This window comes from Theropithecus gelada, chromosome 11, assembly GCF_003255815.1.
Source record: "Theropithecus gelada isolate Dixy chromosome 11, Tgel_1.0, whole genome shotgun sequence".
NCBI lineage: Eukaryota > Metazoa > Chordata > Mammalia > Primates > Cercopithecidae > Theropithecus > Theropithecus gelada.
Window position 1 is genome coordinate 76,130,724 of NC_037679.1, and position 19,421 is coordinate 76,150,144.

The 19,421-nt window shown below is 54.3% G+C and overlaps 1 protein-coding gene across 2 annotated transcripts in view; it reads right to left on the bottom strand.

The window, feature by feature from the left end:
• Window positions 1-305: 305 nt before the first annotated feature.
• The window catches only part of TESC (tescalcin), a 61,317-nt gene continuing 42,201 nt past the window's right edge, over window positions 306-19,421 (bottom strand). Inside the window, exons 3-8 of one of the 2 annotated variants that reach the window (XM_025401123.1) lie at window positions 18,455-18,535; window positions 10,626-10,765; window positions 8,411-8,472; window positions 8,195-8,302; window positions 3,343-3,390; window positions 306-597 (exon numbers count right to left, since the gene is read on the bottom strand). In XM_025401123.1, the coding sequence (XP_025256908.1) occupies window positions 520-597; window positions 3,343-3,390; window positions 8,195-8,302; window positions 8,411-8,472; window positions 10,626-10,765; window positions 18,455-18,535 (517 nt within the window). In that variant the 3' untranslated portion in view covers window positions 306-519. The remainder of the gene's footprint in view (window positions 598-3,342; window positions 3,391-8,194; window positions 8,303-8,410; window positions 8,473-10,625; window positions 10,766-18,454; window positions 18,536-19,421) is intronic. The other variant, XM_025401124.1, reaches the window with a different exon arrangement.

Consider the following 19,421-nt stretch of genomic DNA (forward strand, 5'->3'; position numbering starts at 1 on the left):
AGCCTGGGCAACATACGAAGACCCTGTCGTTACAAAAAATGTAAAAACTAGCCGGGCGTGGTGGTGTGCGCCTGTAGCCGCAGCTCCTCGGAAGCCTGAGGCAGGAAGACTGCTTGAGCCCAGGAGGTCAGAGCTGCAAGGAGCCGCAATCCCGCCTGCACTCCAGCCTAGGTGACAGGCGGAGGCCCCGTCTCCAAAATAAATAAAATAAAATAATTTTGTCGTTGCTTATTCCTCATAGTCAGTCTCATGCTACCAAGTGACCAGGCCACTTTAATGGATGTGAGGAACTGACAGAGGCCACGTTAATTAACAAACCTTTTTTTTTTTTTTTTTTATTGGAGATAAAAACAGCAAAGTCCCACATACCATACCCTACAAGACACAACGTGTGCGGACGAGCCTTGGCTGTGTACCGGTGCTGCAGGATGAGGCTGTCCGCCGGGCCTGGGCTGCTCCAGCTACGCGGGGAGGCGGCCCCATTGCAAAGTGCGGTTTCTCTGCGAAGGTGGCGGCGGGTCAATGGCAGAGGGCCATGGTTTCCATGTTAAGGAAGCGGACGTGCATCTTGGTCTCAATGTCAATCCCCTGCCAGATCTGGAAGGTATGGACCAGCGTTAAGGGCACATTCCCGCCGCCACCTCACACCTGACCAGGCCCCGGTCCTCGGTCCTTCCCCACCTACCCTCTCCTGCCACCAACGGTGATGTTCCGGGCAGGTGAAAACCCGAGGGCTGTGTTTCAAGGCTAGGAGCTAAGCGAGGACGAAAAACTTCCATCTGTCTTTTTTGCTGGTTAATTTGGCTCTGACATTTGGATTCTCTCTGAGATTGTCACAGCAAGTTATTATTAAGTACTGAATCCAAGCTCTTAGCTCCAAGTCATTTGAGTCTCACCCACCACTTCAGATTCTGTGATTTTCATGCAAATTACATAACCCCATTAAGTCCCCTTTCCATGACAATGCGGGACCCCCAACCTGTGCCGCCCACTTCACAGAACGTGGGGGGGGGGGGGGGCTCTAAAGGACCCATCCTCATCATGGACATGTTTTGTTAACTGTTAGGGGCTGTGCAGTCACAAGGCTTCGCTAGGCCACCATCATCAATTTAAGGATCTCCAGTGTGGTCTTTACAACCTCCCTGGGATAAGGGACCACGTGCATTCCAGAAAGACAAACTCAAGCCCAAAAAGGTCATTTCTACCCAAAGATCGCATCGTGGCCCCATTCCTGGTGCTGGTACTGTCACTACAGTCCAGCCTGGCCAGGGCCCTGGAGCAGACCTTCACACTACAAGGCTATGTATGTACCCCAGTGCTCCCAAGGCCACGCCCGCCAGCGCCTTAGCAAGTCAGGGCCCACGGGGGCCACAGATGGTAGGATGGGGGGTGCAAACAGGAATGGAGGGATGTGGTGGGCGGGGTGACTTCTCACTGCCTCCCGCTTATGTAAGAACTTCAAACTCTGTCACTCTCAGCATCTCCGGGGACAGCCACGAGGCTGGTAACGGGGGAAAGTCAGAGCCCCGTAGGCACGCAGGGGACAGGGAGGCCTTGGGACATTTCTGGCCACAGCCCCCCGGTACTTCCTGCTTTCCTGAGGCTGTTCTGGGTGTCATGGGGTGTGCAGACAGCTCTGGTTCCACTCGAGCAGCCCTATCCTTGCTGGGTGCACGAGGCGTTCCCAGGGTAACACACATGACCACTCACAGTGGTTTCTGCTAAGTGCCAGGTGGCAACATGGTCGCCAAGGGCAATGGAAGGAACCAGGGAATGGGAAGGGCCAGCTGGTCCCAAAAAACCCCTCAGGGATACAGGGACAGGCTGGGGGGCACTAGGGGCCTGGCAGAGGCCAGCCTTTAGGGCAAGGAAGTTGGTTTCAGAGGCAAAGAAATTCATTCTACTCAGTCTGAAGCCATTGTACTTCCTCCCCAACCCTCCCTCCCTCCTCCACCTTCTAGCTCTTCGTCCTGTTGTCTTGCTCTGGCGGGCATCACCTGCTCAGGTGACCGGGTCCCCAGCAGAAGCCAGAGTGAGTCTGCAGCACAAGTGCAAATTCTGCCTTTTGCCAGTCTGTCCGCCCTGCCAGCCCCGGGGGGGGCCATGTGCACGGCAGTCCTGGGGGCCTGCCGACCTCCGCAGTCTCCTTTCAGCCTTTTATCACAGCCGGGCCCTGTTGCCTGCCTCTCCTCTCTCCTGCCGGATCTAACCATTGGCTGCCAGGCTCAGCCTTGGCTCCATGGCGCTGTGATCCTGAGGGCCCAGTCCCCCAGTCCTGCTCTGGGCTCCTTGGCCAGAAGCCGTGATCCTTCCTTCCCTAATCCTCTCTCCCTCTTGGTCTCCTGCTCCCCTGACTTCCTTGTCTTCCTCAAGCCCCTCAAAAGCATTGGGAACACTGTTGTGATGCCCAGGGCCCAAGTGCGGGGAGGGGGATGGGGCAGGGGTCCCCTCCCTGCCACAGGGCATCTGATTATCTAAACGGCCAGAAGCAGCTCTTGACTTGCGAGGCCAGCACTGGCCTAACCACTGCCCACCAGCAGAGGCTGGAGAGGCCATCAGGGAGGAGGCAGAGTGGGCGGCCGCTTTACGAAAGTGACATCTTAGGACACAGCGAGGAAGGCCCAGGCACAGCATGTGCAGTCGGCTCCAATCTGAGCTTCTGAGAAACACTATTTCTACAGACACGGAAAGTTCCCAGAATCCCTGTTCCAACTACAATGGGGCTTTTTTTTTTTTTTTTTTTTTTTTGAGACGGGGTCTCGCTCCATCACCCAGGCTGGAGCACAGTGGTGCGATCTCAGCTCACTGCAACCTCCACCTACTGGTTTCAAGCGATCCTCGTGCCTCAGCCTCCCGACTAGCTGGGACTACAGGCGCCCACCACCACGCCTGGCTAAGTTTTGTATTTTTAGTAGAGATGGAGTTACACCATGTTGGTCAGGCTAGTCTTGAACTCCTGACCTCAGGTGCTCTGCCCACCTCAGCCTCCCAAACTGCTGGGATTACAGGCGTGAGCCACCAGGCCCAGCCTACAACAGGGGTTACCTCTGAGAGGGGCAGTGGGACCCCAGGTGAGAGAGAATTTGGTTTACACTGTATACCCTTTTGTACTGCTTACGTTGTTTTGACTGTGTGTGAATATTACCTTTTCCATAAAAAATAAGAAAAACCAGTTTAAATTGCTTTAAAGGCCACACCCAAGTTGACCCCTTCCTACTGAGATGTCGGTCACCCAGGAAGCCTGTCCCTTGCCACTGCAGGTAAAGAGCCATGTCCCCTCCTGACATGGACCACACGAGGTCTTCAAGGGTCCCCCAAGGCCCCCACGCCCAGGCCACCCACCTTCAGGAAGTCCTCGAAGGTGATCCCCTCGTACACCTGATCAGGCTCCTGGGGACGGAAGCACAGGGTGGACAGTGAGTGGTGCGGGTCCCCACACAGCTTCCTCAGGGGGACGGTCCACTGGCCTCCCCTCCCCACCAACACCCGACTATCAGTGGTTGAGGCTGTTTGGGAGGAATCAGAAGAGGGGAACGTTCTGGATTATCTGCCTCTAGCATGCAGCCGGTCACCCTGCACCTCCAATATCCTTATTCATGGGCTTGAGGGTGGGATGGGAGCTGAGCGTGGCTCACCAGGGCCCTGGCAACGCATGGCTCAGAGCAGCATCCCTCCCCACCCCCAGCCCAGCCCCCCAGGGAGAGAATCCGAGGCGTGGGTGACACGGGGGCAAGGGGCTCTCCTTCCCCACTCAGCCCACCTCACCACCAGCCCCTCAGCAGCTGGGCCACCAAGATGCCTCCTGTCCCCCCCAGGGCTGGCCTCCTCATGCCAGTGCTGTGCTGTGCTGATAAGAAGATTCCAGGCTAATCTAAGCTCACAGACCTCGGGGGAGAGGTCAGCGAAACACAGGGCCAGCCTGTGAGGCCCACGCCTCATGCCTCATGAGTCACTGTGATAACCCAGGACCTCCGGGGAGGCACGGCTGGAGGGTGGCCGCAAGGAGGCTCTCCATGCTGAACAGGTTTGGCAGAGCCGGTCTCCATCTACTCTGCATCCTGCCTGCTCTGGGGACGACACCAGGAGCTCCTGCCCCTTTCACCGATACTCTCAGGATCCCACCGACAAGCCTCCAAAAACCTCACCCACCAGCATGCTTCGTGACAGCGAAAATCTGCTGACATCCCAGGTGCCCTTCAATAGAAGGCGAGGGACATAAATCTCAGTCATCCACCCTATTTGCAAGGCCAGCACTGGCCTAACCACCATCCACCAGCAGAGGCAACCATTAACCACTTATGCCTAGTGTTCCATTGCTGGAACGCTAAGCTGTGGGAGTTGCTTATATTCTACTGCTCAAGGTCATCACCAAGGTCTGATTGCAGAAATTCTAAAAGCTGCAACCTCAGGCAAAAATGGGTTAAGAAGAGGTTGATCTATATGTCTCACTATGGAAAAGGCTCTGAGATATGTATACAGCAGATAAAGAACAAAAAAACAAAACCCAACAAGCAGAGAGATGTCTGCAGGTCTGTGCGTGCAAACCTTTCCTTAGACTGATAACCAGACCCCCACCATCTGCCCTGTGGGTGCATGGGGTCATACGGAGAAAAGGGGAAGCCACATCAGTTCAATCATGTTTTGCATAAATCAAAAATAAAAGACATGCATGTATACGTTGGTATATGTAGGAAAAAAACCCACCAAGAGGGAGTCCTTTTAGGGAAGAGGACCTGGGCTGGTGGGGGAGCAGGCGAGACTTGAAGCTCTCTCTGTGACTCTCTGAAATTCTGTACGTGCGTGTAAGAACACAGGAGGCACACACTAAGCGTGTTATGCGCCAGGCATGTATGTCCCAAGTGCCTTCCAAATGCTATTGTTTTGTTTTGTTTTTGAGACAGTCTCGCTCTGTCGCCCAGGCTGGAGTGCAGTGGCGCAATCTTGGCTCACTGCGACCTCTGTCTCCCAGGTTCAAGTGATTCTCCTGCCTCAGCCTCCCAAGTAGCTGGGATTATTATAGGCATGCACCACCATGCGTGGCTAATTTTTAAATATTTTAGTAGAGATGGGAGTTTCACCATGTTAGCCAGGCTGGTCTCGAACTCCTGACCTCAAGCAATCCACCTGCTTTGGCCTCCCAAAGTGCTGGGATTACAGGTGACCAAATGCTATTGTTAGCATTTAATGACAGATGCCAATCTCACAACAGGCCCTGAGCTGGGTTTTGGTCTCTCTCCCGTATTACAGATGAGAGGCACAGAGGGCAGCTGCCTGTCCAGCTGGGAGCATCGAGCTGCCTCCAAGTCCTTAAGGGCTGTTTCTACTGGCAGGACTTTGCAGGCCTTTTAGTTTCCTCTTTATACTTAAAAAATTTTGGCCGGGCACAGTGGCTCACACCTGTAATCCCAGCACTTTGGGAGGCTGAAGCAGGCGGATCACGAGGTCAGGAGATCGAGATCATCCTGGCTAACACGGTGAAACCCTGTCTTTACTAAAAATACAAAAAATTAGCCGGGCATGGTGGCGGGCAACTGTAGTCTCAGCTACTCAGGAGGCTGAGGCAGGAGAACGGCGTGAACCCAGGAGATGGAGCTTGCAGTGAGCCGAGATAGCGCCACTGCACCCCAGCCTGGGCAACAGAGCGAGACTCTGTCTCAAAAAAAAAAAAAAAAAAAAAAAATTTTGGCCAGACACAGTGGTTCACATCTGTCATCCCAACATGTTGGGAGGCCAAGGCAGGAGGATTCCTGGAGGCCAGGAGTTCGAGACCAGACTGGTCAACATAACGACATCTCTTTTCAGCAATACATCTCTTTTTAAAAACTTTAAAAAATCAGCTGGGTGTGGTGTTGTACATCTGTAGTCCCAGCTGCTCCAGAGGCTGAGGTAGGAGGATGGCTTGAGCCCAGGAGATGGAAGCTGTAATGAGCTATGATCACAACACTGCACTCAAGTTTGGGCGACAGAACGAGACCCTGTCTCTTAAAAAATAAATAATAAATTACAAGTTCTCGGCTAGCCTGGGCCAGCCCTGTCCCTAAGGGCTCCTTCCTCCCTGTCTTCCCACTCACGGGCACAGTGGCTGCCCTCCCTGCCGGGCCACCCTAGGTTCCCAGGCCGGCCAAGGGGAGCTAATTATAGAAAAGGCCCCCGTGGCCAGAGTCCGGGGCTGGAAAGGGGGTGATTGGTGCAAGGAAGGAGGGCAGGGAGTGGGGGAAGCAGTCCCCCCCGTCAAGCATCCGTGGGTGCGACCTCCCGAGAAAGCACTCTCAAAACATCCCACGGGCCAGCGCAGCGGCTCACGCCTGGAATCCCAGCACTTTGGGAGGCCGAAGTGGGTGGATCACTTGAGCTCAGGAGTTCAAGATCAGCCTGGCCAACATGGTGAAACCCCATCTCTGCTAAAAATACAAAAGTTAGCCAGGCATAATGGCACATGCCTGTAATTCCAGCTACTCGGGAGGCTGAGGCAGGAGAATCACTTGAACTCAGGAGGTGGAGGTTGTAGTGAGCCAAGATGGTGCTACTGCACTCCAGCCTGGGTGACAGAGTAAGACTTGGTCTTGAAAAAAAAAAAAAAGAGATCCTGCCTCCATCAATAACTGCCTTTGGAAGTCCATTAAAGTGGGGACCATGGATCGTTTGTTTTCAGCGGGTAGCACGGTGAGAACGGGAAGTGTCCTCAGAGGCCAGGCGGGATTGAACCGATGCAGCTGCCCCTTGCCCCCAGCTCAGGCCTGTACACAACTTGGTCTGGGTTTATCGGGCCGAGGTTTACACCAGAAGGATTTTAAGAGCGCCCAGTTTTAAGAGTGCCCAGAGGACCCATGAGTGAAGAAAGAGGTGCAGATGGGCCCGCTGCCTGGCAGCTGCCTTCCTGGCTCCGGGGCTACCTCCACCTCCCGGGGGCTTGTGGGCAGCGGGTGCACCCCGGAGCCCACCTCCGCCCCGAGATGCCGCTGCTTCCCAGGCTGCTGGGGTTTTATGCAGATCAGCAGCTGCCAGCAATTTCACTACAGCAAATTAAGAAAACTGTCACCAATTGAAACTGGAGTGGGACAGGGAGCAATTTGAAGAAGGAGAGTGTAATTAAATCAAATGGAAATTTGGCCCGACAACCGGCGGGGATCCCTGCTCTCCCCACCGAGGTCACGAGCCGTCTCCTGTGGTGGTTAATCTGCTGAGTGCAGAGGTTTCACCCAAGCCAGAAGCTTCCCCCCGGGCTCCAGAGGCAGACAGATAAAACACATGCCAGGAAGCCGACCGACCACAGCCCCTACCTCTGGGAGCAGGCCCAGGCAGGTGGCCTCATGTCCCTCAAGGACGGGGTTGGGGCACAGGGAGCAGGATCCAGCATGAACCCCCCTCTGCTCCGGGCTAGGCAAACACAAAACCATCAGGGTGTCTAGAGACGCACCTGCTTTAGACACACAGGGGCAAAGGGCTGACCGCATCAGTGGGGCCATCCAAACCCCTCAGGGAACACACGACACCCAGGTGGTCACCTGCCTTCCTGAGTGGTCCCGAGGCTTAGAGCCTCAGGGCTGGGGGCTGGCGGGGCTGCACCTGTCCTTACAAGAGGAAATCTTCCCAGCACAGGAAAGATAGCAAGGTCTAGAGGATTCTCTATGCTCTCTGAGCCTCAGTTTCCCCACCAGTCAAAATGAGGCAAAATGTAGGAAATGATGAACATGGGAAGGCCGCTCCCCTCTCTTCCATGTCATTTACACACCAGCCCCTACCTCAGCTCCTCCACCTGACCCTACGCCATTGGCTCTTGTCAGTCCCTAACAGGGCTCCCTGCTGACCCCTGCTCCAAGGCCAGAAGTCGCCTCTGAGTCATTTGTTAATAAACTAATTCGGGCCAGCCTGTGCCATGTGCTGCCCAGGCCTGGCTCCAGGGCTCAGTGCTGCTATGAGCACTGATTGAGGCCAGGATGGGGGCTGGGGGGCTATGCAGGTGGGGGCTCCTGGACCTCGAGCTCGCTTCCCTGCCTGTGCAGTTCTCTGGGAACTGGGACCTTCAGTCTCCTGAGGAACAGGAAGGGCTGGGAGAGGTTTCTGAGCCCCACAGGCCACAAGTAGAGCAGGTGGCAAAATACACCAGGCCCCATGCCCCGTAAGGCCTTCCAGAAACACAGCGCATAAGCAGGAAAGGCACTGCGTGTCTCAGGAGGGCTGCAGGGGCGCTCACCATCTGCCCCATGCACACGCTGGCCGCCTCCATCATGGCCCCGTCGGCGATGGAGCGAGCGGACTCCTTCTCGATGTGGGGGTTTCCTGACAGCAGCTCCTCGACCACCTGCCGGGTGGGGCGGAAACAAACGGTGACCTTGGGCCTCCATCAGGGTCGTGGGGGGCGGGAGGGAGGTGCCAGGAACCCAGGGCGGGCCAGAGGAGCATACTTTACATTTCTATATTCTTCCAGGGTGATGCGGCCGTCGCTGTCCGAGTCGTACATGTGGAACAGAACTGGGGTGGCAGGGGACAGAGGGGACTCCGTCAGGCGGGGCCTGGCCCCTGCCACCCCGAAATCTACACTAAACTAAGCAAAAGACACCAATAATCAAACCTCAATGCCAAAGCCAGAGGGGTCAGGCATGAGCTGTGGGACCAGACTGACCACTTCCTGCTGGGTGACCTTGGGCCCATGACCTAACTTCTCTGAGCCTCAGTTTCCTCATCTGTGAAATGGGAATAACAACGTCTACCTCATGGCCTTAGGAGGGCTGGGAGCTAGTGCTGTGGCCCCATGAGCATGAACATGACGACAGTAAGCATTACCCGTTAACACAAGTCAACAGTGTTGAGTTCAAAATATTGCTCCCACAGCCCCAGGAGGCCCCATCGTCTCAGCCGTGGCAGGTCATGGTCCACAATGCTGCTGATCTGGGCCCGACTGATCTAACGTGGACGGTCCCAGGCCTGGCATCAGGGAGGCGCTGGCCGGGAGGGGGCCTCTCCCTGTTGTTCCTAGCACGGCCTTGGGAGCTGGAGCTCTCCCAAGTCTCCTGTGTTGGCATTTTCTTTTCTAATGTATTTATTTTTTCAAGATGAAGTCTCGCTCTGTCACCCAGGCTGGAGTGCAGTGGCACGATCTGGGCTCACTGCAACCTCTGCCTCCTGGGTTCAAGAGATTCTCCTGCTTCAGCCTCCCAAGTAGCTGGGATTACAGGTGCATGCTGCCATGCCCAGGTAATTTTTGTATTTTTAGTAGAGACAGGGTTTCACCAGTTGGCCAGGCTGGTCTCAAACTCCCAACCTCAAATGATCCACCCGCCTCAGCCTCCCAAAGTGCTGCGATTACAGGTGTGAGCCACCATGCCTGGCCAGCATTTATTTGTTATTGTTATTATTTTTTTCAGAAATGGAGTCTCCCTCTGTCGCACAGGCTGAATGTAGTGGTGCAATTGTAGCTCGCTGCAGCCTCCATCTCCTGGGCTCAAACAACCCTCCCACCTCAGTCTCCTGAGTACCAGGGACCACGGGCACGCAGCACCACTATGCTGTGCTAATTTTTTTATTTTGTAGAGGTGAGTGTCTTTCTCCCTGTTGCCCAGGCTGGGCCCTGAACTCCCGGCTTCAAGTGATCCTCTCCACTCAGCCTCCTAAAGTGCTGGGATTACAGGCATGCGCCACTGAGCCCAGCGGGCATTTATTGAACACTGACCAGATGCCCAGGTGTGCAAAGCGCTTCAAAAACCTCTCAATCTCCCTCTCACCCAACCCCAAGAGGCCAGGGATGCCTGAGCCCTGCCTCCCAGACAGACTGTCAAAGCTCACGGAAGTTAAGGCGTTTGCCCACGTCCACACCACTAAGGGACAGGAAACCAGGGATTTGGACCTGAGTCCGTCCTGTTCCTCACCCCTTGGAGCAGACAGGAAGCCAGGCTCACACCAGGGATTCCCCCCCGGGGCGGTTCCCACCAGCCCCACGTACACATTCCAGTGCTAAATATAGTCAAGTCCCATGTTTACATTTTCTTGATGAGGAGGTTGACCTGGGGCGGGGCACAGAGGGATGTCAAGAGTCATGGGAAAGGCCACAGGAAAAGAAGATGTGACTCGGGCCACTGCCTGGGACCTGTGCGGCTGACCAGCTGGGACCACAACTGAACCCACTCGGGAGCCAGAACATAGTGGGGCCGGTCTCAGGAACCCAGCAATAGCACAGCCCACGGAGGAGGGAGAGGAGGAAACTGACTATAGGGGGCACTTCCTGTGTGCCAAAGGCTGACTGTGTGATCTTGCCCAGCCCTCAGAACCACACATAATCAGCATACCCACGTTCTGGGTCAAGGTTCAAGGTCACATGGCTGGTAGGTGAGAGGGGCCACGTTGGAACCCAGGTCTTTGCATCAAGGGCCTTGCTTCACAGCCACCGCACAACCCCCTTCTAGTCCCAGGATGCCGCAAGCTGCTGAGGAATGTTTAGGATGAGGGCGCCGGGAACGGGAGACAGCAATGCCAGCCTCACAGGGACAAGGGCTGGTGTCCCCAAGCCCTCCAAGCCTCCAAGCCAATGCACACCCAGCCTCCTGCTGCAGGGGTGCCTTGTGTTCTGAGGACTTAGGGGAGGCTGCACCCCAGGCCAGGTGTGAGCAAGGGGACTCAGTGGCACGCACATCTCAGCTTCTCCTTCCGGGACAGCTCCACCTGTTCCTCGTCCATGGTGGTGTCGATGGGCCGGAAGTAGGACATGATGGTCAGGAAGTCCTCGAAATTGATCTCATCAGCCAGGCCACTGGATCCCTTGCGCAGGTTCCTACGGGAGCAACAAGGAGGGTTTTGGAAATAAATGAAGAACCAGATCTTGTCCTCTTGCTACCATTAGCTCCGAAAACTCTGCTCTCAGGGCACAAACTGGACCCACGATGGCTGCTCTCGCCTTGAGTCTGTGCCCCAGAAACCTGCTTCGTGGAGGGGCTGGGGGCTCCAGAAGCTGAAAGCTCAGTCCCTGCCTCGCCCTCATGGAAGTCCCCCATCAGGGAGGTGGAAGAGAGACAGACCACTGCATGACTGTTGATTCAGGCGGGGACAGAGGGAAGCGTCGGTGTGTGATGGTGCACACAGGGGAGCATTTATGAGGAAACCAAGCAATCCAGTAACTCACCAAATACCTCTCCCGATCCTTTCCTTTAGCTCAGGGGTTGGCAAACCGCCCACGGGCCCAATCTGGCCTGTCATCTATTTTCATACAGCCCATGAACTAAGAAGACTTTCTGGGCCAGGCGTGGTGGTTCACGCCTCTAATCCCAGCACTCTGGGAGGCCGGGGTGGGCAGATCACCTGATGTCAGGAGTTCGAGACCAGCCTGGCCAACATGGTGACACCACGCCTCTACTGAAAATACGAAAATTAGCCGGGCGTGGTGGTGTGCACCTGTAGTCCCAGCTACGCAGGGGGCTGAGGCGGGAGAATGGCTTGAACTTGGGAGGTGGAGGTTGCAGTGAGCCGAGATCACACCACTGCACTCCAGCTTGGGTGACAGAGGGAGACCCTGTCTCAAAAAAAAAAAAAGACTTTTCACATTTTTATCTTAATTTTGTCAGAGTCAGGGTGTCACTCCATTGCCCAGGCTGGAGTTTGGTGGTGTGATCATAGCTCATGGCAGCCTCAAACTCCTGGGCTCAAGCAATCCTCCTGTCTTGGCCTCCCAAAGTGCTGGGACTATATGTGACAGCCATGTGCCTGGCCGGTTTTCACATTTTTAAATAGTTGAAAAAATGCTTGCCAAAAAAAAAAAAAAAAAGTCAAAAGAATAGTATTTCATGACGAGTGAAAATTACATGAAATTCAAATGTGAGTGTCCATAAATAAAATTTTATTGGCACACAGCCATGCCCATTCATTTATGCTTGTCTGCAGAGTTGAGTAGATGCAAGAGAGACTGCGTGGCCCGCAAAGCCTAAAATATTTACTCCTTGTCTTTTTACAGAAAAAGTTTGCCAACCTTTGCTCGCTCTCACTAGTTCAAAATTTTAGGATGGTGATTGACTGCAAGCATCACTAAGTAATCTGTTTATACCCAAATACAAAGTTTGCCAATGATTGAAAGTTTTGTGGTAAGTTAGGGCAGATTTGAGGCTGGCCGTATCAATGTGCTTTTTGGAGGAGGCAAGAAAGGGCTGGTGTTCCAGGGGACGGGGACACAGGGAGTTCATGCCCCATGCCGGGCACAGTGCCTGACACCCAGATGAGGGGCTCAGAAATGTGTGGTCCAGCTCGAGTCTTGGCAGTTGCTAAGAAAATAGCTTGGAGGCCAGGCGCAATGGCTCACGCCTGTAACCCCTGCACTTTGGGAGGTTGAGGCAGGCCAATTGCTTGAGCTCTGGAGTTCAAGACCACCCTGGGCAACAGGGAGAAACCCTGTCTCTACAAAAAATACAAAAAAATTAGCTGGGTGCGGTGGTGTGCACCTGTAGTCCCAGCTACTTGGGGAGCTGAGGTGGGAGGATTGTTGGAGCCCAGGAGGCCAAGGCTGCAGTGAGCCAAGATCACGCCACTGCACTCCAGCCTGGGTGACTAAGTTTGAGATCTTGTCTCAAACAAAACAAAACAAACAGCCTGGAGATGACTCCAAACCCGAGCTCCTGACTCACTGTCCTCAAACTTTATCACTAACGGACTGCGACCGTGAGCGCCCGAGGCCGCTGGGGAGGCTGTCATACAGCTGGCAAGCTCAAGGTTCTGCCACAGCCCCTCACTGTGGCCCTTCGGAAGGGGCAGTACCTAGCTGGCCGGGGTGGCTAACAGTTAGTGGTTAGTGCTTGGATGTCACTTGGGTTCCACCCAGGGCATGACTGCACCTCCACTGCAATTCTCTCTTTAGAGGTTCATCTACTACTCCTTTTCAGCACCCAGAAAATACACTGACACCCATACAACAGCCTCTGAGTGGCCCGGGAACTCCCTTTCTTTTTATTTTTCTCTTCCAGATTTTCCAGGGAGAGGTGGGGTCCCAAGTCTGGATGAGAGAAGGCAGAAACTGCCCATCTGCGGGATGAGATCCGTCCTTCCCTCAGGAAGGCCCATCTTTATGTGTTTTCACAGGTCTCCCTTCTTTCTTTTATCAGATGAAGCTCCCAACTGCTCCTGCCACAGGCTTTAATAACCTTGAAGTTCTCGCTGTGGGCGGCACAGACCAAATTTACAGAGCATAAAAATAGCCCCCGGACTTATCAGGCCGCTCTGAAAGCCCTTCCCACAGCGACTGGCTCACACATCCTTCTCAAGTGGTTTAGGCTGCAGCAAGAGGGATTAAGATTAGCACGGGCGAAAATGTGACAGACCCCTGGGGAAGGCAGGGTGTGTGTCCTTCTCTGGGACGGTTGAGACCTGCTCTGCTTCAGCCTCAGGACCCAATTCAAGGAAGGAGGGTCCCTTCCCCTCCGAGTGCTCCCAGAGGTCTGCAGAGACCAACATTATGGTCTCCAAAGGCAATGAGAGCCAGCGCCAAGGAAACCCAGACAGAGCACCTGGAACCAGCCCCACCTGCTCTTCACTCCATTTTCTAAATAAAAGGTTTTTTTTTTTTTTTTTAGAGATGCAATCTCACTGTATTGCCCTGCCCAGACTGGTCTTGAACCCTGGCCATATGCAATCCTACTGCCTCAGCCTCCTCAGCTGCTGGGATTACAGGCACGTGCCACCATACCCAGCGCTCTGCTCCCATTTCTAAAATGAGCACCAGGATGAAGATCAGTGGACAGAAAACAGGGGCTACATCTAAATCTGTGGCCCAGCATGAGGGCAGGCCATCTTCTCTCCTTTTGCAAAGATGCCACCTTAACTTTCTAATTCTCCTGTAAGGAATGGAGTGCCCCTGGAGGTGGGGATGGGCTCACAATACCCCTTCCCCAAGACCTGTTCCCAAAAAGTCTTAGGAACAAAGGCTGAGGCTGGTATTTCTTGAAAGGAAAATCCTGTTTCCAGCATCTCCTCTGAAATCCTCCTCCAGCTTCTTCTCAGCATTTACAGGATATGACGTGAAGCCCTTTTCCAACAGTTACAGGCTCCCAGCTGTAGCCCACGAAGTGTTCTGGGTGCAGGCCAGAGGAAACCCTTCTTAAAATCATCCCCTCCCTCGGTGACTTCTGGGCCAGCCTTAGTCACTGGCACCTCCCTTTCTCCACACCAGGTATCTCTAAAGAGCAGCTGGAGGCTGAGGTCCGGGGACCCATAGGGGAGGCTCTCACCACCCCATACCTGGCCACCACCCTCCGCTTCTGGCTCGGCCTAGATCCCTGGCCATCTTTCCGTGGCAGCTCCGTCAGGCAGGCACAATGACAGCTGCTGTCAGCTCCAGACCCGGAGTCTCCTGGTGCCCCCCACATCCCCACACCCAACCCACCCCCAGGTTCACACCTCTAGTCAGTCCGCTGGGAACCTTCTTTTTCTCTCCTGGCCCCTGCAGCTGCCTGGCCCAGCCCCCACCTTCCCGTGCACTCCAAGTGCAGCCGGAATGAGCTTTGCAAAATGCAAATCGGAGCCTGTCGCTCCCCTGCTCAGCACCCTCCTGGGGCCTCCCCCGTCCTCCTGGTAATCCCCAGTCCCACCTGGACTTCCAGGCCTGCAGGGTGGTCTCAGCCACCCGCACCAGCGCAGACCTCACTGCCCCTTTCTGCCTAGCTCCCTCCTCAGGGTCCCCACAGGCCTGTCCCACCTGGAGTCCCCCTGAGATGTGAGATGTGGCCACTTGTTTCAACATCCACCTTCTGAACACTCCATATTCCCCAGTGACTGAGGTCCCTGTCCCCTACCTTCAGGGAGCGCCACTGGCGCCTGTGCCAGTCCTTCCATGACTCTGTCCTAAATCAGACCCTCAAAGGAGGAGGAGGCTACTGCCTCCATCTGCCTGTCCCTACGTCTGGCAGCGGCATGCCCAGTGCACCCTCTTGTCTTCTGAAAACCAGAGAGGCGTCCGCCCTGGCCCTTTCCCCACACCCTGTCTCCTGGAGCGCGGCTGTTGATGGAGAACAGCCTGGCAGGTACGCGAATTCCACCTCAAGAGCCCAAAACACAACTCCTGGGTCTGTCCAGGATCGTGAGGCCGACAGACTCGAGTTGGAATCCCAGTTCCTACAAGTGACAGCTGACAGCCAAGTGACCTTGGGTCAAGTTTTTCTTTAAGGAATAAGAGCATACACTAAAATGCACAGGTCTTGTGTTTGGACAAACATATGCCCTTCTGAAATCCACCTCTCAACCACCCCAGAAGTTCCCTCTTCCAACTTTACAACTGGCCAGAGTTGCACCCAAGCCTTCTAAAAACAAGCCTCGCACAGACACACACTCCTACACGTGGACACATGCTCCCTCTCGCGTGTGCACGCGCACAAACACACGCATGCACAGGCGGCCCCTGGGCTCTGGTCTCCTGTACCATCTTCCTGTCAGTGCCTCCAACTCTAGGTCCCGTCAGGGGCCACGCCTCCCACCCTGACGCCTACTTTGGCTCATTTGGGGACTGGCCTAAGACGCACCGCCCACCTCTGAGTCCTTTCTCTGAGAGCCAGGATTTAAAGGGAGATGGTGCACCGGATTCCACTCTGTCTTTGCCACCGACTGTGCAACTTCACACACTTCACAGTCACTTAAGCTCCACAGGCCCCTCCTCTTTGGCAAACATGGCAACTGGCCGTGAAGACTCCTTTGGTACCAGGTCTCTCACCCCAACTCCTGATCCAACCCTTCCTCCTCATCTATAATCTCCCAGGTGGCTCAGAGCTGCCCCCTGTGCCCCAGATCCTCAGGGCAGCCCTGACCCAAGCCCGGGACCACGATTCATTCCTCCCTGGCCTCCACCTCCCATTCCCACCCTACAACCAACCAGCAGCCACAGCGACCTCTGCAAAGTGCAAACCTGGCTCACCCACCCCCCCACACACCCTCACCTCAAAGTCCTTCAGCGCCCCCATCTCAGCTCCTGAAGACCCCTGTTGCTGGTCCACAGAGGCTGCCCGATGCAGCCTGCCCTCCCCACATCACACTGGCCTCTCTTGTGATCCAGCTAGGTCTGCCTCTCAGCTCCCCAAGCTCCCTGTGCCACAGGGCCTTTGCACACACAGTTCCCATCGCCTGGAACCTTCTCTCCCTGCTTTTCCGGTTTAACTCTTGGTCACTCTCTCACCAGGCCTTGCCCCATGGGCCACAGAGGAAGGCCCCTGCATCTCCAGGGGCAGCTGAAGGACCCCTCTCCCGGTGAGCAGCACCCCCAGTTTCCAGTGGGACTCAGGGAGGCTCAGCACCTTGCCCAGGGTCCCACATCCCTGGCAGAACCAGGGTGAGTGTTTCATCCCTGCACAGCTCAAAACCATCAGGGAAGCCCCATGGGCTCATCACCACACCACACCTGTTCCCGTCCTTCCTCTTTCTGCCCATCCTCCACTTCCCAACCATCTTTGCAGACGTGGGGACACTGGGGCAAATAGGCTGGCTGGCCTCAATGTGGCTGCCACAGGCCCCAGCAGCATGGGGAGGGTACACCCACCCCTTCATCCCCCACAGAGTCCCAGACACCTCCAGGCTCCATCCTGCGCACTCAGGTCTTTTACCTTAAACAATATTGGACACTGGGGCATGAGCTCTGGCCTGTGCCTCAGCTCTGGGACACTGGCCAGGTTGCACACCTCTTTGTAAGCCACGGCGATGAACATATGAATAGCTAACCTCACGCTTCACCACACATCCCCCCACTCCCCCTCACAGCAACCCTGCTAGGCAAGTGCTATGATTATCTCCACTTTATTTTATTTTGAGACAGAGTCTCATTCCGTTGCCCAGGCTAGAGTGCAGTGGTGGGATCTCGGCTCACTGCAACCTCCACCTCCCGAGTTCAAGGGATTCTCCTGCCTCAGCCTCCCGAGTAGCTCGGATTACAGGTGTACGCCACCACACCTGGCTAATTTTTTGTATTTTTAGTAGAGACGGGGTTGCACCATGTTGACCTGGCTGGTCTTGAACTCCTCAAGATCTGCCGGCCTTGGCCTCCCACAGTGCTGGGATTACAGGTATGAGCTGCCGCGCCCGGCCAATTATCTCCATTTTAGAGATGGTGAAACTGAAGTATCCTCCCAGATGGCCCCCCAAATCCCTGTGTCTCCTGGTAGTCACGTCCCTGTGCTGTCCCATCAAGAGGGGGGTGACCTAGTGACTCACTTCTAACGAAGAGACAGAGCAGGAGGAATGAGGTGTCAGTTACAAAAAGATAGTGGGATGTCCCGCTGTTTCATTCAGACGGCTGGCTCTGGAGGAAGCAAGCTGCCATGCTGAGGGCAGCTCTGTGGAGGGCCCAGGAGATGCCTTCAGCCAGCAGCCACAAGGCTGAACCTGGAAACAGAGCCTCCCTGGTCGAGCCACGAGGTGAGGGACCCCAGTCCCAGCTAATGCCTTGGCTGAAGCTAATGAGTCTTTGAGACCCCCAGCTAATTTGCACCCAGGTTCCTTTCCTCACCCAAAGAAATGATGAGATAATAAAAAAAAAAAAAAGAAAGAAAAACTGGAAAACGTTTTTCTGAGATGGAGTCTCACTGACTCTCGCCCAGGCTGGACAGTGCAGTGGCACAATCTCGGCTCACTGCAACCTCTGTCTCCCGGGTTCAAGAGATTCTCCTGCCTCAGCCTCCTGAGTAGCTGGGATTACAGATGTGCACTACCACACCCAACTAATTTTTGTATTTTTAGTAGAGACAGGGTTTCACCATGTTGGCCAGGCTAGTCTTGAACTCCTGACTTCAAGGGATCTGCCCACTTCAGCCTCCCAAAGTGCTGGGATTACAGGCGTGAGCCACTGCGTCCTGCTAATTCTTTTATTTTTAGTAGAAACAGGGTTTCACCATGTTGGCCAGGCTGGTCTTGAACTCCTGACCTCAGGTGATCTGCCCCCCTTGACCTCCCAAAGTGCTGGGATTAAAGGCATAAGCCACCATGCCCAGCCTTGAATTTTCTTTTTTAAAAAGTCTTCCTCAACAGTTGTCTTAGAATGTTTCTAAGAGAATTATTCTTTTTTTAATTGTTGTTTTCATTTTATTTTTTTTTAGAAACAGGGCCTCACTCTGTTGCCCAGGCTGGAGAACAGTGGTGCAATCACAGCTCACTACAACCTCGAACTTCTGGCCTCAAGTATCCTCCCACCTCAGCCTCTCCAGTAGCAGAGACTATAGGTGTGCACTACCATGCCTGGCTATTGTTTTAATCTATGAAGTTTTGGGGTAATTTGTTACACAGCCAGAGATAACGAATACAGAGGCCCAGAGAACTTGAGTGAGCTGCCCAGTCGCCCAGCTATGAATCCAGAATGGTCCAACTCCCAACCTGTGCTTATAACCCCTACCCAGCTCGGTCCCCTCTTCTGGGCATCAGTTCAAAGGGCCATTCTGGGCAATGAGTACCACGAGATGTCACACAACACAGAGGTGCCTGCCACTGGGCTGGTTCAGGGGAAAACACCCACCTGTTGTCGAAGAAGGCACGAACAATTTTGGATCGGATGGGGTTGAGCTCCAGGTCCGGGACATTGTTGAAGTTCTCCTTGCTGGTTTCCAAGAAGAGATACCGGGAAGAGAGTAGGAAAAGACAGCAGATGTCAGCTGGCATTTTCATCCTGTATCAAGCTGTATTTTGGATCCCCAACAGGCCCCACGAGAATAGTTCAGAGTAAGGAGACAGAACTGGAATACGCTTCACTTACCTGCCCCTTCCTCTAACCTTTAGACTGGGCAAAGGCAGGGAGGATTTGGAGGCTCAGATACTTTTCTTTTTTGAGATAGAGTCTCACTGTCACCCAGGCTGGAGTGCAGTGGTGCGATCATAGCTCGCTGCAGCCTCCATCTACTGAGCTCAAGCAATCTTCTTGCATCAGCCTCCCAAGCAGCTAGGACCACAGGTGCACACCACCATGCCTAGCTAATTTTTAAAATTTTTTGGAGAGACAAGGGGTTAACATGTTGCCCCAGCTGGTCTTGAACTCCTGGGTTCAAGTGATCCTCCTGCCTCAGCCTCCCAAAGTGCTGGGGTTACAGGTATGAGCCACTGGCCAGGCCTTGAGATACTTTTGAGAATCCAAGAGGTGGACTGGACATTCGTCTCCAAAAAAATGCAGAGATATGGGATTTGTGTCCATTCTGGGGATTCAGAGACTGCCTGAAACCTATCCTCAAATCCCCAGGTAAGTATTCAGAGCAGTGGGGTGCTGGCTTGGAGCTCTGGAAAACAGTCTGGCAGGTCCTCAAAGGTTAAACCTGGAGTTAACAGATGACCCAGCGATTCCACTCCTAGGGATATGCCCAAGAGAAACAAAAACCTGTGCATGAATTTCACAGCAGCATTCCCCACCCACAAAGCAGAAACAGCCCAAACGTCTGTCGACTCATAAATGGAGAAATAAAATGTAGTCCACACAATGGAGTTTGTTTGTTTGT